The 27,492-nt window shown below is 43.2% G+C and overlaps 1 protein-coding gene across 1 annotated transcript in view; it reads right to left on the bottom strand.

Moving 5' to 3' along the window:
* The window catches only part of Svep1 (sushi, von Willebrand factor type A, EGF and pentraxin domain containing 1), a 168,478-nt gene extending 141,551 nt beyond the window's left edge, over positions 1 to 26,927 (bottom strand). Inside the window, exons 1-2 of the mRNA XM_032903665.1 lie at positions 25,331 to 26,927; positions 2,464 to 2,719 (exon numbers count right to left, since the gene is read on the bottom strand). Coding sequence (XP_032759556.1) covers positions 2,464 to 2,719; positions 25,331 to 25,864 — 790 coding nt within the window. The 5' untranslated portion in view covers positions 25,865 to 26,927. The remainder of the gene's footprint in view (positions 1 to 2,463; positions 2,720 to 25,330) is intronic.
* Between the last annotated feature and the right edge of the window lie 565 nt (positions 26,928 to 27,492).

The raw sequence follows: 27,492 nt of genomic DNA, 5'->3' as shown, positions 1-27,492 counted from the left end.
GGATTCGTACTGAGAAATGGGACCAGAGGTTTGTTGGCAACAGAGGACCTCAGGGAACCAAGAAAGCCTGGCTACCAATGCTGGTACAGTAGCATTCGGACCCAGGAGAGGAGTAAGTGGAGGTTTAGTAAGTGGAAATCTGTTCTGCAACCTGGGGCTGCAGAGAGTGTTTAGAAACATGAGCGTCTGAAGGCCAGAAGTGTGTCCTAAGTAGAAGAGTAAGGAGGAGAGGTTATCGGGCTCTCCTCTCATGTGGTTGTATCTTTTTAGTAAAAGTGGAGCTTCTTACTGGCCCTGGAGAGTCTACCCAAATCTGACATGTTCTAGACATGAGTCTAGTATAAGAAAGGCGGCACTTTCCACTAAGTCCCAGTGCATGCTAGCAAAACAACCTTTTCCTTGAAAGTCCTGCCTGCTCTTATTTCGGCGCCAACTCAATTTAGGGCAGAGGCAATTGTCCCAAAAGACAGGAACAGTTGGACTAGTGATCCATTTGCTACAGCACATCTATAGGTCACAGCACCCCTAGCTTCATACTTGTGACTAATAACAGCCACTATCCCCAGCTGTAGTCTCCCTGCTCCCCCAGATGGTACACCACTCTCTAAAAGAAAGGAGAGGAAACAAAGGAGCTGCTGGCTACTTCTGACCACAGGCTAGAAATGAAGCCTCGGTGAGATGTGGAGACTTCTTCCTCTTCAGAAGCCTGTGGAACAGATTACTGTGTAACTCCTAGTTTGAAAGGGGAGAAAAGATGGGAATCCGTACTTGATTACCTGAAGGAATTAGTAACAAATAACCCATTATTATTTATATTCGATAAGTGCAATGAAACTAGTCTTTGAGCCTTTATAAGTGCCACCAGTAATTTGCTTTTTGTCGTATCTATTTACTCTGTGTATGTGGGCACACACTGGATTGCTTGTTTAACCCCGTAGGTCCCGGGGGTCCAGCTCAGGTTGTAGATCTTAGCAGCAAAGCACCTTTTTTTTCTTCTTTTTTTTCGGAGCTGGGGACTGAACCCAGGGCCTTGTGCTTGCTAGGCAAGCGCTCTACCACTGAGCTAAATCCCCAACCCAGCAAAGCACCTTTTACCCCATAATTTTTCAGGTCCCATCAGTGATTTCTTTAATTGTTTTTTATGCCTTAATCTAGTTAACTCAAATAACGAGCCTGTGAAGTACTACTCTCATTGACCAGAACCCTGAGAAGTATTAAAAGATAGATAATTTGCCTTCAGATCACTCACTGAATAGACGATGAAACTAGGATCCAAATCCAAGAATTCGGAATTTTTATGGCCTAACCTTTTAGAAATTAAGCCAGTTAAAAGCCTAGGATTTAAATCTAAGCCTGGTTTTCCTCCCCAAACTCACTCTATACTCCCATCCATTTTTTCTAGGAGTCTTATTTCCAATAAGGTTAGCTAGTAACCACCCACGGACAGGCTAATCCTTTTTACTAGAGACACAGCAATAGACTCACAGCCCCCTTGAAATCTTCTCTTGGAATTCTACCAGGGATAACCTGGCTTTTTTGAGCCTCACGGGTTCTTTGAATATATTGTTATGGTTCCCGTCTTACATTGAATTTTTTTCCTTGAGTACCTGCCAGAAATTGTGGCTCAGTTAGGCACATGGCTAAATCTTCTGTCAACGCCTCACGCTCTGCCTGTATTCTTTTCTCTGGGTTCATATTTCAGCAGGCAAGTTCATCTAACTGAGAACCGTACAGTTAAACATCCTTAAACGAGGGCATCAAGACCAACAATGGATGCGTTTGCTAATCCCCCCACCCCAGGGCTCACGCTCTTATGACAGAAGCCATTTATCTCCGAGTTGTCAGGACAAGAAGTGCGTGCTAAGTATTCAGCGTCCTATCTCCCTGTGTATTTCTGGAAACATTCTGGTGAGATTCAATGCTCCTGTCTCAGAATGTTTACTTCATTCGTCCAGATAGCTGTGAATGTGATCTCAGTCACGGCTTCCCACTCTGTGTGTGGCCTCCAAACACACCTCAATTCATCCCATGGATCTAGGTGGGGACATATGGATGTTCTAGGGGAATGCATCGCAGCTGTTAAGAGATGAAGCAAAACAGGGTTGTTGCCAGATCAGCATGCCATCTCCGGGCAGTTCGGAGTATCTCCTGACACCCAAAGCACTTGCAAGCCTCCATTAAGAGCAGTGTGAGGGGTTGAAGTCACTCTTCAATGAGTTTCATGCAGAGAGAGAGAGAGAGAGAGAGAGAGAGAGAGAGAGAGAGAGAGAGAGAGAGAGATGAAGTAGGGGAAGGGGAGAGAGGGAAAGGGGCGGGGGGAGGGGGAGGAAGGCGGACAGAGAGGGAGAGGGAAGGGAGGAGGACGGGAGGGGGGAGGGGAGAGAGAGAGAGAGAGAGAGAGAGAGAGAGAGAGAGAGAGAGAGAGATTTCAAGGTACCTGTAACTCTAATAAGCTTCTATTACCTTCATGCAATGCCCTGCGAGCTAAAGCCTCAAATTCTTCAAAACTGTGGAGCAGGTAGCAGTGTTCTTCCTTCGGGGTGGAAGCCATGTCATTCAGTTCCCGGATATTCCCCTGCCAAATCCCGAACGTGAAGATCTCCACTCCGAAGTCCCTCAGTGATGCCGCAATAGGTCTGGGGTCTCCGCCATTGGAATAGCCATCGGTGATGAGAAATATGACTTTGGTGGAGTTTTCTCTAGAGTGACGGAGAATTTGCTGTAAAGACACAGAGAAGATCCGAGGGTGAGTGGCGTCAGCCTCTCTACTTCCTTTCCTGGCTAAGGTAGTATCCAGGAAACACGGGTCAATGAGAGGAAAGCGGAAACCGGCACGGACTGAGATCTGCAATAGCTTCACAGATGCATAATGAGCCTCAAAACCATTGAAAATGTGATGTGTCATCGTCATCATCCTTGCAACCATGGTCACCGTCATCCTCATCTCCACTGAACTTGCTGAAGAAGAGCAAAGGTTTATAGAATGACTCTGACTCACTAATGGCCACTTCTTGTGAAACTAATCTATCCATTCTCCAGACCTGGAAACACGAACCAATCCTGAGTTTTATGCATCTACACCGCACCTCTGTCTTTCTATGTAAACCACCATCAGACCTCCTAGAATACAATTTTATCAGAATGTGTCTTTTCCAGGGCTTATGATGGCTGACCTCCTTCCTACATTTGTTTTTCCACAACTCCTTCAAGAAGTGTAGAATTGATTCAATGCTCCATCTTTTTGGACCACCCAGGATTCGCATAAAATCAGCAGGTTTTGGCAGGAGCCTGTCTGATGAGAAAACATGGGTTCGCTAAGCCTGACATTTGAGCTTTATTTTTTTAGGACAGGTCAATCTGTTTTACAATGTGTGTGATTCCCTCACCATAGACAGGACAAAGGCAAAGCCTTGAGCACCTCATTGCCAGGGACGCCTTACACTATAGACCCAAAGGCCCAGAAACTCCGGTGCCATCTGGCACTGCCATCCAACTTCTATCCTGGCTTTCCTCAGAATTGCTCGAGAAGGCAAGGAAGTGGCGGGATACGTTTTTTTTTAGCAAGTTCTTTGAAGATAGCATGGTCATTAAGCAATAATGAGTGATTAAGAATAGATATAATGTGTTTTCAGAAGGTAGACCAACAATTATACCCTACCTTTTTTTCAAAATAAGATATGATTTGAAAGATATGTTCAGTTCCATTTACTTTAGGGACTAGAGTCACAGGCCTATTTATTCCAGATTTCTGTATAAAAGAAAGTCTATCACGATCTGCTTAACAGATGCTACTTACAATCAAGTTATTCTTACCTAGACTTTGCTATTGTGAGCTGCAACTCAAACTGACAAACATGAATTTAAAGATAATCCAACTGGAAAGGACTCCAGAAACCATCAGTTTGAGAAGAGGTGTTTAAGTATGTCACCACAGTCCTCAAGAATCAAGCACAATAAAGCAAGCTAGATCTGATGGGAGCCTAGAGAATCAGGCACAGAAGGGTGTGTATCTGTGTGCATTTGTGTGTGTGTGTGTGTGTGTGTGTGTGTATGTGTCTCTGTGTGTCTGTGTGCATTTGTGTGTGTCTTTATGTAGGTGTCTGTGTGTATGTGTGTGTGTATGTGTCTCTGTGTGTCTGTGTGTGTGTCTTTATGTAGATGTCTGTGTGTGTGTGTGTGTGTGTGTGTGTGTGTGTGTGTATCAGAAGAGCATGCATAATGCTAACAGAGATCTCCCTCAATACACACCATGGCCTTAATCAATAGCCTTCAAGGTTTTGGTCCTCATGATTCAAAACGCTGTCTACTTGATGAAGGACAAGAGGTCTGGGATGAATGTGTGACAAGTGTGAGACTTTTCTAATCCCAAGGCAAGAGCCTCTGGGGACAAGGGGAGGGGAAAGACAAGAGAACAGGAGATGCTCTTAGCTTGTGTGAGACTCTGAAGTCTGCACGCCCAACTGAGTCGCAGAGGAGATGACAGACAGACGTCTCCTGAGGTACTGAGGGTCACAGGTCCTCTTTGCGTTTGGATGTTCAGGATGGTAGCATGGCCATGAATTAGGCCATTGTGCAACTCAGAAAACGGAAGTGCAGAGAGCAGAGGAGTGAATGTTCCCCAGTCAGCTTTGCAAAAGGAGAAAGGAATTCTAAACATGACTCAGGGTTAGAAATGGAAGTATTAGAAACTTCTAGTGTTGGTTCTAGTGTTGGGGTTTCCTGGATGCCCATAGACGGCCAGTCTGGTCTCCTCATACGGAGGAAAGGCATCTCAAAGAAAAAGTTCTGGGAGGAGGCAAAACACATTCCTAGCATGACCCCCACCTGGGCTCCATCCCTAAAACAATACTAAAGACAAGCCCACAGCATAACCGTTCTCCTCAGTTATAGTAAGATAGAGTTTTAAAAACCATCACCAGGCTGTAAGATGATGTTTTGTCTTAGCACACAGTCACTCATTCCAACAGGAACTCAGGATACCTTGGGAGCTAAGTAGGGAATGTCATTTGGACCTGTGGGGTGTGTGTGTGTGTGTGTGTGTGTGTGTGTGTGTGTGTGTGTGTGTGTATTTACATTGTAGTATAGCTATACCAAAGGGGGAGGCATAAACAGAGATTGGAATGGGCTGAAACAAACATATGAACACATATAATACTCAGTTATTTCTGAGCTGAATTCTATGTTTAGAATAGGACGAGGCAATTTGTAAAATTCCATTTTTCCATGTTGGGAAGGAAAGCCTTCGTTCCAGCCGTCCAGGATGCAGTGGGTTTGCTCTCCACATTTGCTCTCCACTATGAAAGCTAGTTACCCTAGTTCTATTCAGAAGTCACATCTCCGCTATGCTCATCGTCACTTTGAACTGATAGTTGACAAGGTCATGGCAGCTAACTGCAAGCAAGACCTCGAGAACTCGAGAAGAATAATGGAAAAGGAAAGAGAGAAAGGTAAATTTTCTCTTTCTTTGTGCTACTCTTGATAGCACATAGTGTGAAGTATATGCTCATAAATGATTGTTCAATGAGTGGAGAGGGTAACCTCTAGGATACTGGAGTGAGTTAGTCTTGAGTAAGTAGTAGGAATGTGAGTGTGTAAACATATAGTATTCATACAAGAACATTCCAGGAGGAGCTGGAGAGAGTTAGTAGAGGGTAGACATGATCAATAAATGTCATATAAATGAATGAATCTTTCAAAGAATAAAAACACTCATTAATATAAAATAACATTTGGTTTTCTTTTTGTGCCTTCTAGAATAGAGGAACCATTTCCTGGAGTGTTAGCCTCAGTCCAGTCTTTCTCCACCTTGGTGTGGACTTCAGCATCTCCTTTCTACGGTTACTGCTTATCACACACAGCATGGTTTAAACTGGGTTTGAGGCAGAGACAGGGCTCAGCGCACCTGCGAATATTGCAGAGGTCCCAGGTTCAGTTCTCAGCACACAAATGGTGGCTCAAAAACATCCAGCCACATACCAGGGAATCTGATGCCCACTTCTTACCTCCATGGGCGTCGAGCATACACAAAGAAAAATCAATAAACAAACAAACTTTAAGCTGTGGTTCTGTTTATTCTCTTCTTGCAGAGGCACTGATGAGTGTTTGCAGGAGCCATGAGCTCGGTTGGCAAGTCCGTACATGAAGCTGAAGATAACAAGAATGATGGGAGGACGAGTGGTCCAGGCAGAGTTACACAAGGTCTGGGTTTGGAATGTGCTTTAAAGATGGATAAGGGAGGATGCACGACTGAAAATAATCTACAGCTCTCCCCTCGTTGCCTCATCATGTTTGAGTAAAGTCACAATTCACTAAAACAGCTTTTCATACCAGGACTTCGGAGTCATATGGGTCTGTGGTAATAGCCATGGAATGTGGTAGAACTCTGGCATTTTTCTTCTCTTTCTGAAATCGTTTACATCATCTGCTACAGATTTTTTTTCCCCTCCAGAATACTGAATGGGACAAAGGGTTTGCTGCCAAAGAAAAACTGGAGAGGGAGTCTGTATGGCAAAAGGTTATCACCATCTGCATTGCATCGAGCCTCTGCTGTGCTTGTATAAATAGCTGGAAGGAACATAGGCCAGCAAAAGTCACCAGAATGATAAAAATGCGGGATTGTGCAACTCAGATTTAACAAGGGAGATCCATCACCATTACACAAGACTGCACCCCCAACTCCCATACCGGCCCAGAGTAATCTTTTCCTTCAAAGAGCTGTTGCAAAAACACTGAAGACAACATAGGTGACAGTTGAAGCAGAAGGGGACAACACTCTCTCCTGAACCCTGAACTCTGAGCCACAGAAGAACACAATAGGAGCCCATTAAACCCGCCTGCCCTAAGTGTGCCAAGTAGCAAAGGTCATTAGTCACCCTCTAATGCATGTCATACAGGGGCAAACCCGCCCTGGGACTGTGTCTGAGTGCCACTTTGTCATGGAGTGGAAAATCAGTGAATTAAGCCAGAGTTTCAGCTTGATTTCTACACAGTGCAAAATCGTAGTGTGTGTGTGTGTGTGTGTGTGTGTGTGTGTGTATGTATGTATATATATATATATGTATTATATATATATAATTAAGGGGGTGTCTATAAGTGCAAACAATAATTGGAAGGGGCTGAAACACTCATCTGAACACATATATTATTCAGTACTGTTTCTGAGGAAAAGTCCAATCATCTGTTTAGAATGGCATGAGGCAATTTGTAGGGAATCTCTTGTTGGGAAACATTAAAGAACGAATTGAGTACTGGACGCTACGTGGAAGACATTCCTCACGTCCACACCCCAACTTTCCCCAAATTTCAGCTGTTATTTAGTTACTAATTTCATTTCACACTGTCTGATATTCTTTGGCTCGGGGAATTATTTTCTTTATGTATATCCTGCAGTTTATAGGAAGAGAAGTTTCTCTGTTGATTCGCCATCCCCTGGGTGTCACCCAGCCCAGCCCTCCCACCCCCACACACCAGTTCGATCTCATCCCAAAGCCTCCCGGACCCCGTGGGAGCATCGCAAGCCTTTTCTAGCATATCTTTTCTGTTGTTGTTTGTTTAATGGTATTTTCCTCTCCTCTACCATCGTTTAATATCTATGATATGATACACACATATATACATATGTATCTATTAAAGAGTTTTGTATACACACACACAATTCTTAAATAGAGGTAGAAGGGAAGAAAACAGTAACATTAAACAAACAACAACAAAAAAGATACACACAGATCTATACACATATATTTCATATATATAGGAAATGTTTAAGAGCATGAAAGAATTGAGATTAGCGTTGTACTTTCTAGCTACAAATTTTCTTTATTTCATTCAGTTCTCTCTTTACTTCTTTGAGCTTTTCAACCAGTTTTGTCTTAATTTTAATCTGTTGTCATCCATTTTTCTCCTCTCTGAATCTGTTTTTTGTTCTACACAGGGAACTTGGAGCTTGAGCTCAGGTCGTGAGGGGTGGCCGGAGCACCTTCACCCACTGAGCCATCTCACCAGCCCAAAGTTATTTACCTTTGGACAAAAGTGAAAACAATGGCTGACTGTAGAAACTCAGCAGATCTCAAGTAAATAAAGAATAAATCAGTGATTCGAGTTTTTCACCATTGTTTAAGATGCTTTTGAAAAGTCTAGCCACACAGTAAGATGCATCAGCACAAAATGCTGCTTTGTTTTGTGACTACTCCGCCTCCTCTTCCCTCCCCCTCTGTATATGATATATATGCATATATAATAAAAGGTATTAATATTATAAATACACACACAATCAAAAGGCTTTGTATCTTAGAGTAATCTGAAATAATAAAAAAATCAGAAACTATGAAATTCCAACAAATACATGGTAAATAAATAGGCCATCACCTAAGACCAGTACCATAAATGAGCACTGAAGTGGGAATGTAGGGTGTGTGTGTAAATACATGTGTGTAAGCATGTTTAAGTAGTACTGATGACACTTAAATATGCATAATATTATGTCTTTCAAAAAATTTTAGTGTTCTTAAAAGATAAGAAAAATTTACAGATTTCTAACCGAGAGAGAGAAAGAGAGAGAGAGAGAAAGAGAGAGAGAGAGAGAGAGAGAGAGAGAGAGAGAGAGGGAGAGAGAGAGAAGCAGAGACAGAGAGACAGAGAAATAACAGGAAACTAGGAGTGTGTTTTCAGTAAACCAAACAAAGACAATGAAAGAAAGAAAAACTACCAAAAGAAGGAAGAGAGGGAGGGAAAGAGGACAGCAGGCTATTGGTAGAATATACAAAAATATTTAGTTTTATTATGCCAAAAGGTAGAAAGTTCAATAGTAATCAAACATTCTTGACTTCTCATGTGGTTATGCTTGTTTAAATATTGTTTAGTTATTAAACAAGTGGGGAAACAGAGACTTCTGAGACAGCCCATCTGAACCTGCAACATTTGGAGTGTCATTTGACAAAGTGATCAAAGTCTTAAATTTTTCACATAATTTGACCTTTGACCTTAAATTCTACAGCTATTAATATTATAAACACACACGCACACACACACACACACACACACAATCGAAAGGCTTTGTATCTGAATATAATAATCTGTAATCTGAAATAATAAAAAAATATCAGAAACTATGAAATTCCAACAGAATACATGCTAAATAAATAGGCCATCACCTAAGAGCACTACCATAAATGAGCACTGAAGTGGGAACGTAGGGTGTGTGTGTAAATACATGTGTGTAAGCATGTTTAAGTAGTACTGATGACACACACATCAAAATTTCAATTATCCCCGGCTAGTGATTTTTATTTACCTCTCCCATGTAGAGTTGTAGCATTTCCATATTTTCTCCATTGCCTCTCCTCTGCGCTTCCCCTGGAGGATATACCATTCGAGTCTCACCTACAAGTCAATGGCTCCTAAGCGTACATTCAAGTTAAGCTCTCCAATGCACCCTGTGATGGCCTGGTGGCCTGGTGGGTGTCTCTGCAGGAATGCACTACAGGGTCCTCCCAACACTCTATTTTCATTTCATACACAAATAAGGGCTTTTCCACCCTTTCAATGCCTCCAATATGGCTCCATATCCCTACCTTCCACGATTAACATCCTGGAGTAATCTAGGATGCCTTTGTCCTGTTCCATCTCTACCGGTGGCCACCCAAACCAAGGCATTCCACCCCACGTTACCCGTCTGTCTGTATCCTCCCAGTCTTTCTCCAGGTGCTCATTTAGACATCTCTAGAGGAGCGGATTCTTTCAAACCCGTTTTCTGACCTGCCATTAAGGTTATTTTCCTGAAATCTCAATGCAATCATTTTTCTGGTCCTTAAATATGGCCAATCTGTCTGTGAAGTGAAACCAGGGTTCTTTTACTATCTGGTCCTAGTTCACCCTGCCAGCCTCTTCCCTGACTCACCTTAGTTCACCGCACCTCTCCTCCCCCTGGTTTAGCTATTCCACCCAGGCTGGGGCTTTTGCAACGAACAATACTTTCTTACTGTTTGTAGGGCCTGAACACTCTTCACGACCTGTTTTCATTTTTCTCTAATATGCCCCCCATCTTTTCCCTGGTCTTCCAGCGCTTCGGTCCAAGTTCATCTAATTCTTCTGCCGTAAAATAAACTCATCTTGGTGATCTTGTTCCCCTTTCGTTATTCTAACCCCACTGAAGGAAAACTAACCCAATGCTTGCATGTCTGCAAGGTGTCTGCAGATTCGTCTTATATTCTTCTTCTGTTGGTGAGTAGGAGCCAGGCATGGTGACACATGCCTGGAACCCAGAGTGGAGGCAGTACTATCAAGAGTTCAAAACCAGCCTGGGTTGAATGAAACCCTGTTTTGAGACTAACATGGAAAGTTGCAAATGAACAAATAAATATATGTTATAAGTTTTGCTTGGTATATTCCAATGTGCAGGACAAAATAATAAACCCAACCAAAACCTGTCAGAGTGAGTCTTGTTGTGCCCCTCTGAACTGAAGCTGACAAAGAGAATAGATTCATATTGAGCCTCTATAATACACAGGCACTGTGTGGAGATTTTCCTGATCGTGGTATCAGGTGTGAAAGAGAGGGGCACTAACTGACTGACACAAATGTCAGAAGCACAAGCGGAGTATTTTCCAGCAACAGGGCTTTCCAGTTACTGTTGTTCCCAACAGTGAATCATATTTAGCATGTCTCATTTATTTGAAGTTCTTACTCAACCTCAATAGACTGAAATTCTAGAAAGGGAAAAATGTTGGCTCGGGGATTCTTAGGACTATTTGTAACAGTCTAGCCAAATCACAGAGGAACCAGAGGGTCAGAGGCGAGCTTCATCTCAGATTTATGGGTCCAGAGTTTATCCACCCACACACATGCCTTAGTTATTAAACAAGGACACACACCAATTTGAAATGGACCCATGGGGACAGGACGCCACATTGGAAAATGGTGGGCACAGGGGTTGATGAGTAGCAGACATAGTCCAGACTATAAAACAACAGAATGGATTTGCAAGGACCAAACAATTTCCTCCTCATGACAACCTCCAGCATCCATTCTTTCCACACAGAGATCTGGAAAATCTGAACGGTACAAATGGGCTTGCCCAAATGCCAACCGTGCTACCAGATACAAGCAAACTGCTAAGTCAACTGTAGATAATGTCAAGTTAAACCCCATTGTTAGTGTTGTGAAAAACTTTAGAAAACAATCACAATCCAGATGGCAAGATGGCGCAGGAAGTAAAGGTCCTTGCTAACAAGCCTGGCAACCTGAGTCCAACCCCAACAGGCTTCGTATGGTGGAAGGAGAGAACTTATCCTCACAAGTTGTCTTTTGACCTCCAGACAGCACCCACACACGTGCTACACACAAATCTGACATACGCGCTCAATAAAAAGTAAAAAATATATGTAGTTGATATATTAAACGTCTACATAATTTTACCAAATAGCATTTAGTGCTTGAAACCATATATAAAGAATTCATTTGTGTGCTTTACACCAGAACATCAAAGGACAAAGACCATCTCAAGTGCTACAAATGTCGTTGGCAACTGGCAACATGTTTATAATGTTGCAAATGAAGTAAGCGAAGAGCAGAAGGACGCTTGATGTGACAAACGGAATTATCATACAACCAATGGCCAAAATAATGGCCAAAATAATACTTGAAGCACCCTTATTAAGTTCAAGAATGAGACAAAAATTCCCCCATTTATTGGAAGGTAGGAATGCTAGCTAATACGATGCAAGAAACAGAGGTAAATTTAGCAATAAAAATAATTATATTGGGCTGGAGAGATGGCTCATTGGTTAAGAGCACTGACTGCTCTTCCAGAGGTCCTGAGTTCAAATCCCAGCAACCACCTGGTGGCTCACAACCATCTGTAATGAGATCTGATGCCCTCTTCTGATGTGTCTGAAAACAGCTACAGTGTATTCATATAAAAAAATACATCTTTAAAAAATTGTATTTCAGATGAAAGGAAATCAAGATGAAGAAATAGTAGGAGAAGTTGAGAAAATGTATACATAAGTATTTTAATTATAAAATGTTATAGTAACAAATGACAATGAGTAGATTTAAAAATTCCACTGTGGGCTGGAGATGCAGCTCAGGGTTGGGGGTGCAGCTCAGGGCTGACCCACAGCTCAGCAATACAGCTATTCGAGTATGTGCCAGGCACTGGGTTCCATCCCTGCCACCACAGACACACAAAAGATACGCTTTGAACAGTTCAGTCATGATTGTGTCTACAGCATAACATATGCTTGACACCTGTTATTTAGGAGAGGATCGTCTTGTAGAAGGAAAACGTTCATTGTCCAACTTCAGAAATAAAAACAAGGAAGTATTTTTCCTGTGTATTACGTGTAAGTGTTGATGAATTCCCATGTACACAATAAAGATAAGAGTCAAAAGAAAATGACAGACACAGTGCTGTCTGCTTTTCGAAGTTAAGCACAGCATTTTCTTCTTTAGTATTACATTTACCTCTCATCAGTGTCGTACGTGAATACAGTACAATCTGATCACCCTCACATTTAAGGTTAAACAGTTTCAAAGGATGCCTCAGTCATATTTGGTGGTCCACAAAGCTTGGATATCTCCTTAGTTGCCTTAAATGAAGTGGGAGGTTTACTGGGAGCCTACACAGCTTTTCCAACCCAAGGCCAGGAGGAAAAGCTGCACCCCAGCAAAGAGACTTTAATCTTCCACCCTAGGACAACAGAGCAGGTGGTCTCTACCTCTCCTCATGCCTGGGTCACTTTCCTTACAATGGTGGATTCCTATGTCCTATGTACCGACGCCATTATGTAATTACTGGTAAAATCAAACTAAAGCAAACACAAATTTATTCTCCCTGGGCTCTTCGGACCCCAGTCCAAATTGTTAGAAAAAAAATTACAAGGAGCCATCTCAACCTCTGAGAGACTGACAAAGCCGGAGAAAGGCAACCTCCGTGGGTGGTCAGGACACGAGGTGGGTGGGTAATTGTCAGTGAAAGGTGCTGTTGACTGACATGTGCTGAAAACAGAGGTCCTCGAAGAAAGAAATAAGTTAATGGTATACTTAGAGGTTTCCAGTAGAGAAAATGATTTAAAAATTTATCAGGTCAACTCTCCAAACGAATACCAGATACTGGGCAACATGGTGTGGAAGTTGGACAAACTCAAGTGTAAAAATGTTTTTTAGAAAGTATCAAAATACTATTCATGATCTAAAGCCACTTAGGAAAGGAATGATATATTTTCATGACATATTTTAACAATCAGGAAGGAAGGCACCAGCAGGTGTTTAGGATGTAAGAAAAAGTTCGGGAAATCTAATTGTTCAATTGAAAGTCTTTAGGTTTCCACAGCGCTGATCTGCAACACTTCAGAGAGCCAGAGAGACTTCAAGCCAGATCTATTAAGAAATGGAAGACTCACAGGGGTGAGGGCTGAGGGCAGACTTTTAAGTTCATGAACTTATGATGTATTGTATTTATTATAGTTACGTAAATTTATTTTTAAAAACACATTTAATTTGTGACATTTATTAGCATTCCAAGTAAATGATAGTTACAAGTTTGTTGTACTTTTCTTTTCATTCTTTTTTTGGTACAAAATAATCACATTAATTAAACATGGGGCAAAGTGCTCTGTTTATATCTTTAAAAAGCACAAGCTAGGCCCCACATGATTTAGGGTTGAATTTTATTCACAGATTGCATGCAGCATCCCAAGTGCAGAACCTTAAATCCGAGAGTCTGACACCCAAAATGCTACAAAAATAGGGATGTTTTAACTCCATTCTGATGTCATGTGTGGAATATTCCAACAATGAACTTTCTCTCCACAGGAGAAGTCATAACACTATTCTATAAAATGACCGATAGGTTATGTGTTCATGAAAGGTAGATAAGTTTCATGCTTAGAATTAAGTCCCATCTCCAAGATGCCACATGGTAAATATGCAAATATTCCAAAATTAAAAATGAATTCTGAAATCCCAAATATTTCTGCTCCTACTCAAATGGTGTCTTATTTAAATTGTTGGTCGGGGGCTGCTGTGCTATTTATCCCTGTCATGGTTCCACGGTGTGGACTTTTAAATTGCTTTGAGTATAGTGTTGTCTCTAGGGAATGAAATCGTCTGTACAGTTTACTTATGTGCATGCCTTTAGAAAACTGAGTGTTCTTTAAAAATGCATTAAAGGCTTGGGAAGATAGCTTAGTGGGTATGAATTAGAGCATGAGGTCAGAGCCCCAGAACCCACAAACATATTGGGCTCAGTAGCCCATAGGCCTGGAATCCCAGTGCTTCTGTGGGGCAGGAGGCAGAGACATGACATTCTCCTGAAGCTGGATGGAGATGAGATTCCATCTCAAATACAGTGGAAGGGAAGGACCAACAACTGAAGTTGTCCTCTGACCTCTATGAGCATACTGTAGCTCATGCATGGACACAGGCATGCACACACATAATTCTGCAATTACACAAACACACACACACACATACACACACACACACACACACACACACACCAACATGTTCAGGCATACTAGTGCAAACACATACATGCATGAAAACACACACACACACATACTAACATGTACAGGCATACTAGTGCAAACACATACACACATGCGAACACACACATACACACATACCTTTTTTTTTTAGTGAGTAAGATTTATAAACAGCCCTAGTTTGATACCTACAGTATTTTAAAAGATACTTTAGGGGGTAGGGGTGAAGGTGAACTTTGAAGATCTCAAATCAGGATAAATGGAATTTAGTTAAAAGACCAATATTCAAATTCATGGGCTAAATCTTGGGTTGCATGATTGACAGTTATACCTGAGGTGTCTAGTACCAAAAATATTGATTTCTTTTGCTTGAATCACATTTTTATTTTAATAAAGAATATGACTTGGTGCTGATCTTATATTAGGTAAACCTAAGAATTCATAAATCTATACAAATAAGGCTGACTAGAGCACATATTTTGTTACTAGATATGATCCCATAACATCTGCAGGGCGTGGCCTCTGCAGTGATTGGCCTGGGATGTGGGAGATGGGTGCTGATGCAGCTACAGCACATGAAAATGCACATAAGAAACCACTGTCTGGACAGCAGGGGGCGGGATCAGTGAGGACAATGAGGGCCAGCAGGGATTACCAGGTACATCCATTAATTAAAATGGCGGCCTCCAATGCTCATAGGCCTTGGTAGTGTGTGTGTTCTATTGCACCACTCTCATCCTTCTGCCCAGCTGCCCTCTCCAGAAAGACTTCACAGCCAACATCACCATCAAGCACGCACGGTTACATCTTGCATGTACTAGACCTTCATTAGAAGGTAACAAGAGGTAGCTTTGCACAGGGCTGAAGAGTTAAGACTTGAGCTCCCACTGGATGTAAATTCCAGTTTGCCCATGCACCCACTGTATGACTTTGGTCTTAACCATTTCCTCTGTGTCCCCTGGACTTTGGGGATCATGACAATAATATCAGCTAATTGAGGTTTGCTCTCGTAGGGTTTCATGACTTCACATAGGAAAAGTGCTGTCAGGGGTGCGTGGTAACTGCCTGTCACTCAGCACTGTTTGCAGCGACTTAATTCTACTGTGTTGCCAGAACGGTCATGTCAGCTCATAAGTCTGTTACTGTAAAGCCAACATTTCTATTAGGAACCGAGTGCTTGCGGAAGCTGGCAGAGTAGCTCCAGAGATTCTGAAAAAGCGTGATTCTATGACAAATAACTGCTTGTTGCCACAAGAGACAAGAAGGGTTTGATATTGCTCTGGCCATGCAATGGAAAAAAATGGATCCCAGACCCTATACTGATGAGGACTCTAGAGGTGACTAAAAGTAGTATTGATAGTGACGTGTAACCCAGAGCTTAGAACATGCAGCTTTGAACTCACCACACAGCCTTCTCTCTATAGGAGCTGAGATAAGGTTCCCTAACCATGTTTTAGGGAGAAAGCTGCAGGAATCCATGCCTGTGTGCCATTATTCTCAATGCTTCCTCTTGCTCCAGGAGGAAGAAAATGATCTGTAGGGTGAACTGGTTCCAATTCACTGGTCATTTAAAAAGAGGAGTATCCACTGACCATTCCCTGAGAATCCCAACTGTCAGGGAAGCACCAAGGTACCCTTTATTGCAATGACATTAAGCACATTGAAACTGTGACTATTTGAGGACTCTGAGATTATAGTGAGTACTCTAGGTCCTAGGGAGATATAAAGTAAGCCAATGAGTGCTATGGATGAGTCATGTATTAACTGCTCAGGATTCTTGATTCCTTGGTTTCCCTGTATTAGTTGTGATTATTGACAATGATTATCAACTTGACAAGCTCTAGAATCATCCAGCAGACAAGTCTACTGTGATGGTCTGAATAAAAATGACTCCCACGGGCTCATCTATTTGTATACTTGGTTCCCAGTTGGTAGAATTGTTTGGGAAGGATTAGGAGGTGTGGTCTTGGAGGAGGTGTGTCATTGGAAGCACCATTCCCCAAGCTTGGTCCCTAGCCTGAGCATGAAGGGTACTAACACCGTTAGCTCCCTGCTTCCTGACTGCAAATGCAATGTGACAGCTGCCTCATATCCCTACTTCTGTAACCTCCCCCACCTCAACGGCCTATGCCTTTGGGCTGCGAGCCAGCGTAAATCTTGTCCGAAGTTGTTTTTGTCAGCAACAGGAGAATCAGCTGAAACATTATTTCTCCCACATGTGGGGAGAATGTCAAATGAAGTACTTTTAAAATTCCTGAAAAGAAATACACTCTTGATATGAGGACCACTTTTGTTGCATAAATACTCACTTGAGTTCTTTGACTGTAAGAGAAAGGGAATTTTGAAACAGAAAGAGTGAGAGGAGACAAGGGGGAAACCCAGTGACTCTTTCTGTATTTGTGTGATGTCAGAGGCTAGCCCATGGTGAGCTCTCTGGATCACTTTCCACTCTTCTCCCACCATCCATAGCACATATAATGTTAGGCACTGGGGTTCAGCTTAGATGCCAGAGCATCGCTTGCATACAGATGTTTTGCAAGGCTCACCTCCCATGTAAAGCCATGCATCTTTGCTTTGTAGTGCTGCTGATTGAACCCTGGGCCTCAAATCTGCAAGGCATCTGCTATACCACTGAGCTATAGCCCCGGTCTAGTTCCACCAAGTCGCCTTCCTCTCTGCACCTTCCCAGACTTCTCATACCAGCATCTCTTTTGCTTGAGGCTTTCCTGATTGCATGGAGACCACTCTGCCTGCATGTAGAGGATATGTGAGTGACAGAGAATTGACCACGGTAGCAACCCTTAACTGTGCCTGACATGAGGGAGTTTTGAAAGACCTGAGATCCCCTACTGTCCGCTGTGATACTCGAGGCTTGAATGGACACTAGCTCCCAGTGTTCCATCGGAGTTAAACACCAACTACCACTCATGTTGTCTTTGGCATCCGTCCTCTCCTTGTCTCTCTTCCTTCCTCTCCCTCCCGTAGTTGCTTGGATCCCCTCCCAGATCAGCTACCTCTTACATTCAGATGCTCTTCCTGGCTTATATTTCTGTCTAAATTTAAGCCAAGACATTGGCTGTATTTCTAGTCACTTCTTCAGTGCATAGGCTGAGAGTCAATTCAGTGCCTCTGTCCAACTCATTTAACAACTGGCACATAGAGTACGGGTCTTCCCTCTGCCCAGCTGGAACGAGGGAACACAGAACACGCAAGCTAGGGGAGATCTGTTATTCTATAAGAACACTGCTCTCTGCCCAAATCTAAGACCTCCATTCTGGCTCTGTTTCTCTGTTTTCCTCTTGGACAGAGGAAGGTGCCTCTGGAGAGGGAAGGGTGTGATTGACTTTGCAGGGGTGGATCTGCACAGGACCCATGAACTCCGAGGAAGATATTCTTCTCAGCTGTTAGTGCTTCTCATTAACATGTGGAATGCACAATGCTCCTTACTGCGAGCCATGGGTCTTGGCACCGAATCTAGGGCGGCAGAAAAAAAAAATCCCATGTAATGTCCTTTGCAGCTTACTTGCAATGTGAGGTTTTACTAATTAGATTGGGCTGTGTACAAACAGCATTAACGCTGGTATCATCAAGGCCAGAAAATTCCAACAGCAACTTCCCGAAACTATCACTTTTGAAGCAACACTCCAAAGCCAAGCACGCATAGTTTGAGAGGAAATGTAACTAAAATTAAAAGAGCCTGGCTAGGAATGGGGGCTGCAGGGAAAATAAAAGCAGAAATAAGCAAGCGAAAGGTTTTATTTTTCTCAATTTCAGGTTCTGCTAGGAAGATGAGTCTATACAATACGACTAATAAGTACAGTTTTCTTCTGCAAATAGGATGGCCCGGAATAAGGGGGAAAGAGTGAGCCACCATGAGGTGCCCTGAGAAAGCAACATGCATCTTGGCTGACAACGAGAAGCCAAGAGCCTGCCTTTTGTGGACCAGAGGAGAGCTTGGGAGCTAGGGAAGGTGAATCAACCAAGACAATGGATCCTTTGATCCAATTGCTTTTTACATGAGACAGCATTAAACGTTGGAAGACCTCGACCATCCCTGAAAAATATTCTCTGATGCTCATTATTAGCAAGAATGAGAAACCTGACAGACTGTCAGTCATTGACCTATCCATGTATGACAAACCAAGGAAGACTACATTTTCCCTCTCAGAAAGGGAATGGAGTCAATTATGTCTACCATCTGCAGCCTCAACCCTTGCTTGGTCTTACATCTTGACTATCGGTTCTATTGTTCTGAGAGGTGTCCAGGCTCCAAAAGACCACTGCCACTGGTTTGCAGGTTCTTATGTGTACCTGCAGGATCTGGTGTGGATTTGGAGGGAGTACAGAATAGCCGGGCTGAGCAGGAGGGCACTGAGGGTGACTCCTGCCTCCACCACAGGGTTGTTGTAAACCCTGAAAGACTCAATGCTATATAGCCCCGGGCACTTGACAAAACAAAACTGGAATTCTATCATTTCAACTTCCAGTCAATAAACTTTGATGTCCTCTTGGTTTTGAAAGTAGAGCTGTATTGTAGGGCAGGATGCTGCGTTCTTATGAAGATTATGGAGGGGGAAGCCGATATTTAAAAAGAATTTTGGGAACTGGAGAGATGGTTCAGCAGTTAGGAGCACTTGTTGCTCTTGAGAGGGCCCTAAATTTTCTTCCCTGTACCCACAGAGTGCATATACACATATGCATGCATAGGCAAACATTCACACAAATAAAACAAATCTTAATGAGATTAAAAGCATTTTATGATTCAGAGCAATCATACTAGAATGTACTTCTCAAAGTCCCAAAGGTTTTATCCCCTTCAGTCACTTTTACTCACATACAAGATTAATACATAAATTATACATGTTCACTACAACTACATTTACAAATGGAGGAATATACATTAAAATTGGTAAATATATTCTGTGTAGATAAATACTGGTCATATTTTAGGTGTTTATTTGCTGCCCACGTGCGCCTGTGCGCGCACACACACACACACACACACACACACACACATACACACATTGTTTGTTTAAGGCAGAGTCTTATGTAGCTCAGGCTGGCCTCAAACTTGCTCCTAAGACAAAGCTGACCTTGAACTCCTGATCTTTCTGACTCTTCTTCCCAACTGCTAGTATTAGAGACATATGGCATGACATCCAGGTAATGACAAACATTAACTGCCAATAAAATTGCCAACGAAATTGTATGAGGGAGTTTTTGATACTGCACTCATACTTGAGAGTTTTATTCAATTTAGGGCAGTGTCTGGACAGTTTTTCTAGTATGATTTCATTGACTCTGATAGGCATCAGATATGTCAGCACCTAGTTTGCTCTTCCTTCTCATCAAGAAAGCTCCCTGAAACTAAGGGCAGGGCATAAGCTCAAGTCTCACTCAATGAGACCTACAGGAAAAGAATATGTGTACTATGACAAGAGTCCTCTTAAATGGAGTGTGACTGCCTTTATCTTTTTCTTCTGGCTGAGGTCCTGGAGTGACTTCCTGATAGTAGATAGAAACATGCAAAGGAGAGGAAGGAAAAGAAGGAGAGAACACAGGAGGAGATGGGGAGAAAGGACAGGAGGAGGAAAAGAGAAGGGAGATAACTACGAAGCCCAGCATATTAAAGACATGGATAGACATGTGCACAAGTGATGGCAAGACAGGGAGGTGCCCACATCTCAAGGCTTGTGCAGGCTACAGAGCTCATTACTCTGGCCCTAGACTTTTTGGTGTATGCAGGGGAGGTAGCTAGAGACAGTGTGTCTACACCGATGTCCATCCTTTCCAACCAAGGGTGCTGATCACAGGCGTCCTCACACATGTTCTCAAGAAGGTGCACGATTAAAAGCACTCAACTACGATCCTTCTTGTTTAGGCAATTAAAATGTGTTTATGTTAGTAATACAAGTTCTTCATAGTAAGGCTGGAGAGATGGCTCAGTGGTTAAGGAAGCACATGCTTTTGCAGAGGACCCAAGTTCAGTTCTCGGCACCCATGTTGGCAGCTCACAAACACTTAGAATTCCAGCTCCGGTGGATCCAACACCCTCTTCTGGCCTGTCTTCATATAGACAAAGCCACGTGCACACACGTATGATTGAAAATAAATATTTTTAAAGGAGAAATAAAGCGTCTAATTTGTAAGAGGTAAGAGTATTTATTTGTATATCTGTGTATTGCATATGAAGACCAAGACCCAGCAGTTCAAGTGCCACCATTCTGCAAACTCATGGGAAGCCTGATGAATTATTTCATTTCCAACTAATAGTGTCAGTTTCATATCTGAACCCAAGCTCAATGACTTACCATTTGCACACAAAGTTGGCAGTGAAATGCCCGTGTCTGATCTACATGCAAAAAACCAGGGTCAGAGCTTCACTAGCACCATGTCCTGGTGTGGGTTCTCTTTTGTCACTTTTATCTAAATATTATATTTTATACCTGCATATGCCTATCAGGGGCTTGTGAAGCCTATAAGGAAGGTTCCGTGCGGACAAGGACTGCATCCAGCTGACCTCTGTCCCTTCTCATAACTCAACCAAGACGAGGAAAGAAAAATAAAGTCAAGGCGAAGTTCAGTTAAAAGAAACATCTGAGAAACCTCGGCCTGCTAGTCACAGATGGTTCCAAAGAGAATAAATCTGACAGGAGCCTTGCTTTGGCAGCCCTGCTTTCCAAGACAATACATGGTATTTGGAAGGGGGAGCCGGCAAAAGGGGAGATCTTGTGGAAGCACTGTGCCCTTGACTCATCCCCCACTTCACGTATGGACCAACATTGTCAGAAACTCAGGGCAAGCCTGGGCAAGCCAAACAGAAGAGCTGGATCAGGTGTGGCTTCCCAGTGCAGCTGGGATCCCCTGTGGCAAGGCAGGCAATGAGTGGCATTAACAGTAAGCCCAGCTATGATGGTCTGATGAGTACTGGGGGTGGAAGCCAGGCCAGAGTATGCCCAAAAGTGAATTCTGCCCGGCTCAAATATTTCAATAAAGAGAGAGCATCCTCTGTCTCTGCTTCATCCCTTAAGGGGTAGAGCCTTTAGGGTTCCAGACAGTTCACAAGAAAAGGAAAAGAAAACTAGATTCAGTAGATTGATAAAATGATAGGTGCCATCTAATTGGCAGCTGAGGGGTTGGATTAAGATTTGAAGTATGTTTGCCATCCAGGAAGAAAAAGAATCATGCCAAAATTAAAAAAAAAAAAGTAATAGTCCCCAAATGTTCAAATGTGTATTCAAAAGGGGCCAGCTATAGAACTGGACAGCGTGCCTGAGACCATGCTCAGCCTTGCTGATAGAGAGGAATACATTTCCTCACACACAAAATCGGGGAGTATCTAAATACTGGCTTGGGTTGGCCAGTCTGCATCCTAGTGCCTACATGGACACCACACTGGGGTGCAAGCTGGTGCCATTTTCTGCACAGCACAGGGGCACACACATGCTCGAATGCAATGATGTCCCTTCAAAAGTTTACACTGATAAGATGATCAAAGATGCTGACAAATATATCCTACGCCGTTTGTAACAGCCTCCATATACAATAATAGTTCATCACAAGAGGAAATGAAGGTACAATCTACAGTGGAAAATTATGCGGCTGTAAGAAAACCTGGTAAAGTAGAAGGGAATTTTCCATTATAAATAGTGGGATGAAAAACAAGGGACGTAGAAACCTACATAGAGTGAACAGCTCCTTCACTTTCAGGTCCGCATACTATTTATGCATTATGCATGGGCACAAATATGCTTGTGTTATGTATTCACAGTATGTTTAGAGGAAACTTTAAAATTGTTTCATTTTCTATACATTATCAGTAAAGTAAAATTTATGAAGAGGGAAAAGAATGAGTCTAAGAGACGCATAGTATCCGTTAAGAATCTGATTGCTAAGTGTGGTGGCCCTTGCCTGTAGTTTTAGCTGCATGAGAAGCTGGGATGGGAGCCCCCCTGTTTCCAGGGTTCAAGGATGACCTGGTCAGCACTGTAAGATTCTGTCCTCCATATATGTACAGATGGCAGCCCTAGCTGGACTTTGTGGAGGATAAAGAAAAATAAAGATAGGAGGTGAGGTGGGGGATGGGAGACAGATGGAGGCTCAGGGCTGGGCTGAGAAAGAGGCGAGGGGAAGATAGGACCAAGATACATCATACATGCATACATGAAGAGGAAATACAGATACAAAAGTGATGATTTTTGATACTTCAAGAATAACTGTTTAAAATAAAATTTAAAAGAGGAATTGGGCCTCTTGGTCCAGGCTTGTAACACCAGCCACTCAGGAAGCTGAGGTGAGAAGATCATAGCACAGGATTAGCCTGGGTAACCTAATGAGACCTTGCCTCATAACAGTAAAAAGTTCAAAGGAATAATAAAAAAAAAAAAAAAAAAAAAAAAAAAAAAAAAACCGGGAAGAAACCTTGGGCTACAACTCAGTGATAGAGCACTTACACAGCATTTGTGAGAGCCTGGGTTTGATCCTCAATACCACAAAAGATAGATTCATAGATTTAAAAAAATGTTGTAAATAATTAGGTCTACATTTTTAAAAGTATTACTATTGGTTGATAGAAAAAGTCTGGATGGACATAACACCATCATAAAAATGCAATAGCTCCCAATTACTTTAATGTTTTCTATATTGAAATCAAAATCCCTATGAGCTTCATTGGAACTATATGAAAATAAATTGAAAATTCACATTACATAACGCCTAGGAAAGATAAGACAACCCAGAAAGGAGATTCTTTTTCACTATCTCACACTTACACATATTGTAGTTACAATAACTAAGTCCTCTTTGTGAACTTTAGAGTTAAGATGAGATAGAAGACCAGGAGGGGGCCAAGTACCCATTCGTATTCACAGGGTTAAAAACGTATTCAACTAAACTGAGAAAGAGTTAATGACTAGTGAGCAAATCAGTGAGCTGGGAAATTAACAAACACTGAGACATCTTTGTATGGGGCCCCCTAGGCAAGTTCCAGATTAAGCAAATGTTAAGTGGAAGGCATTTGGGCAGTAAGATACTCATTCAAAAAAAAATAAGCAAATATAAGAACTTTTTTTCTTAAAGATTTATTTTGTGTGTCTGAGTGCTTTGTCTGCTTGTCTATATATGCACCAGGTGCATGCCTAGGGAGGTGAGAGGAGGGGTCTGGATCCTCTGACACTGGGGTTAAAGATGGCTGTGAGCCACCAAGTGGCTGCTGAGGTAAGACCTTTTAACTACTGGGCCTTCTCTCCCCCGCCATCCAACTCTGGGTCTTAGAAACAAAATTTGATAGATTTGAGCAAATAAAGGTTTAAACTATTCATTCAATAAGAGTGTAATAAACAAGTAAAATACAAAAAACCTGGAAATTTTATTCACTGCATGTGCAAAAAGGGTCACTGGCCTTAATACAAAAAAGTTTATGCAAAATTTTTGCAGGAATAAATAAATTTGCCTGTAATGGCAAAATGGGCAAAAACCATGACCAGGCTGGAAAGAAAAAGAGACAGATACCCAGTAATGCACCAGCTAATGCTATATGTAAGATTGTAAAACTTGAACTTACTAAAATAATTCCTCTAGTTATCAAGTTAGCAATGATGCCTTTTTTAAAATAAAAAAGCCATGTATTCACATGCATATGACAGGAGATGTAAATTTATACAACTCTCCAGAGGAGGTGTCAATGTGAACCAAGAAGTTTAAAATGTTTATATATTTTACTAAACAAGGAATTTAGAAGCAATCAAAGAGGGGTTCCTAAACTCCCTATTGAAAAGGCGTGAATGCATGCTCCCCACACATCAGTTCCCAGCACTCAGTTGTCCTAAGGCTGGAGATGTGGCTCGGTGGTTAGGAGCGCTGGCTCCTCAGGTAGAGTACATGGGTTCTGCTGCCAGCACCCAGATGGCAGCTCACAACGGCCTGCAACTGCAGTTCCAGGGGACCCAGTGCTGTCTGCCACAGGATACTATGAATTAATTACATTTGAATCATATACAACAGCCGAAGAATGCAGGCTGCAAAGCTGTAATGTTAGCAAGTTTGTTGAAATGATATATGAACAACATACTGGACAACATCCAACTGTATATCCGCTGGAATTTTAAGGATAAAGAGATTATTCAGGTTCCCCACTCTCTTTCGTTCCATTTATTCTACAAACATTGACTTGATGGATTGCCTTAAATATTTCTCAGTATTCCAAATTATGATCAACTGTGTATTACTTGGTAGTTAGGAAAAAAAGACCCATTTTTATTAAAGTCTAGCACGTGACTTCTGTCAGATGCTAAACATTTAGTAAGACCTAGAGCATAACGTCTTGGTGGCCAATGGCTGTCATCCCAGCGCTTGGGAGACGGAGGCAGAGGATCATAACTCAGGGAAACCCTCTGCTATGTTGTAAGTTGGAGACCAGTCTGGGAAACAGGACAGAACCTATCACAAACATAATAACCAATTTAACTGAAAGCAAAGTTACAGAGTCTGTCACGAAAAAGAATCAGGGCTGTCCTCAGCTCACTACGTGTCCCATCTTCATAAATATTTGTGAACCATACCTGTTACAGCTTACATATACAGTTTCCTCGAAAGCTTAAGTGAGCTTAAAGGTCCCTTCCTACTAGGGTCCCTCAAAGGGACCCTTTAAGAAACGTGACACCTCACTAAGCGTTTAAGACCCATTTCAGTCTGGACCTTCACAAGAACAGCAGGAGAATGTTCGCGTTTGGGGACGCTCATCTTGGGCACCTTAAGCCTTGCTGGAGCTGAACTGGGCTAGAGAAGAGGCTGGCATTGGTGGGCGGAAGGGACCCTGGGACGTAGGCCTGGGGGTAGGGGAGTCTTACCGCAGCTTGCTGGAAGGCGCCCATGGTATAGGTGCCACCACCGCGGTAGGTGATGGCCGGAATCTCACGGCTGAGCAGCGCGCACTTGTGCTGGTGCGCGCGGCTGGTGGAGATGTAATCCACGCGCGCCACCACGTTGTTCTTGGACGAGAAGGTGACGATAGCCACGCGCGTGGCCGTGGACACCACGGGAAAGTCGGACAGCAGCTTGCGCACGAATTTGAGCTCGTTGAGGAAGTTGGTTTGGCCCACGCTGGACGACTCGTCCACCAGGAAGACGAGCTCCAGGCGGTCGCTGAGCTCCCGCAGGCGCCGCACGCGGCTCCGGAACGTTCGGCCCAGACGCTCCACTTTGCTCCCCACTGCCTCCTCCTCACCGGACGGGGGAGGCACGGCCAGTCTGCCCAGAGCCCCCGGCGAGGCCTCGGGGAACAGGCGGAAGCTGAAGTTGAGCGACGGGGCCATGGGCTGGAAGTTGGTCCAGCCCGACACCAGTGCCAGAGTCCAGCAACAAAAGGCCAGACGCGTCCACATCGCGCTGGGGACCGAGCGGTGGCCCCGGGGAGTGCAAGGCGACAGTCCCCCGAGAGCGCAGAGAGGCGCCAGGGGTCCTGGACCGAGAGGAGGGGGACCCTGGGTAGCAGCCGCGAACCTCAGCGTTCTTGCATGTGACACTGGGGACACGATCCAGACTCCTCTGGCAGCTCTGTGACTCGGGAGGGACTGAAGGGATCTGCTTCTCTGGCTCTCCGCTATTTGGTCTCTCTCCTCCTCCTTCTTTCTCCAGAAGACTATAAAATGTTTGAAGGAAGGGGGCAGTGAAGCCAGAGTCGCTTCCCTCCTTCTGTCTGTCCTCTCCTTCCTTTTCCCTCTCCTCTCCCTATCTCTCCTCTATCTCTCTCCTCCCCCTCTCTCTCTTGCCCGGGGATCCAGCTAAAGACTCTTGTAGATTCCATGACACCAGAACCCCTCGCCTGTCATGCTGTCAACATTCCCTCACAAGAGCACTGATTGATCCCATATGTCTGGCAAGGAGCTACGGAGGAATTCGCTGGAGATGGATCTGGATACCAAGAGTGCCACAGTAATTGGAAACACTGTAGAGGAAAACACGCGCGCGGGGCTGGCTGAGTCGAAAGCTCGCTTTGAAAACTGCTTGCTCACCTTTTGGGGTTCATTCCACTCTTGGGCGTGGGGTGAGGCGGCTGCGTGTCTAAGCCTCCCAAAGTGAATATTTGCATAACTTTCCTGAAGGACCTATCTGATTGTGGTGCAGGCTCCTGAGAACCTGTTCAAATCACAGGCTGATGAAGTGGGGCCCACCCCTGTGTATCGCATATGCAGAATTATCACATGCCTTTCCTGCAGTTAACCACTCATGTATTTGTTTGTGATTTCCTCCAAGGAGCAGCTTGTGATGCTCTATAGGTAACAAGAGGAGGGGCAGGGAAAAACCGACATGGATCATGTCTAGGAACATGTCAGAGGTAAAAGTGATGTCGCCATCAACTTGGCATTCACACATGAAGTGAATATGGGTGATTACATATGCATATGTGTGCACACAGAGATATATAAATATATGTACCCAGTTACAGCTGACCTTGGTTAAACAGCTTTAGAAGGCAAACTTGGCCTTAGCCAAGGCCAGGCAAGCTTTCTCTGAGGATCAAGTAGAGACCCTGTTGTCTTAAAATGATCTTTTTTTATTTGATTCAACAGATTAGATAGATCGCCCTGGCATATATACCCTTTGGAATACCAACTGCTATTTGAAGTGATTTTTCCAAGACCTCAAAGCTGCACACGCACGAAGCACCTACATGCTATATGGAAGGTGGGACCCTTGGCTAAAAGATTCCAGCTAAGAATGAGGAACCCTTGGTAGTTACATGAACCCCCATCACCTCCAGGCTTTGGCCCAGTGTCTACTTTTATTTTGCCTTGGAATCAAATGACTCCAGAGTTTCTAACTCTATTTAATAAGCCACCTTCAACATGAGAGGTGTCAGAGCGTGTAGGCTGAAGTGGTTGGGCTCTTGGATCAATTTCCCTGACGTGAACCCCTGGCTGTGTTATTTATTTGGTTGTGTCAGTTTGCTCATCTGGAAAGTGAAGTAACAATAACATATTAAGGATTAAATCATAAAATAGTAGAACTC

The sequence above is a fragment of the Rattus rattus genome, chromosome 1 (genome assembly GCF_011064425.1).
Source record: "Rattus rattus isolate New Zealand chromosome 1, Rrattus_CSIRO_v1, whole genome shotgun sequence".
NCBI lineage: Eukaryota > Metazoa > Chordata > Mammalia > Rodentia > Muridae > Rattus > Rattus rattus.
The sequence above is the reverse complement of the archived record's forward strand: the minus strand, read 5'-3'. Positions and strand labels throughout refer to the sequence as shown.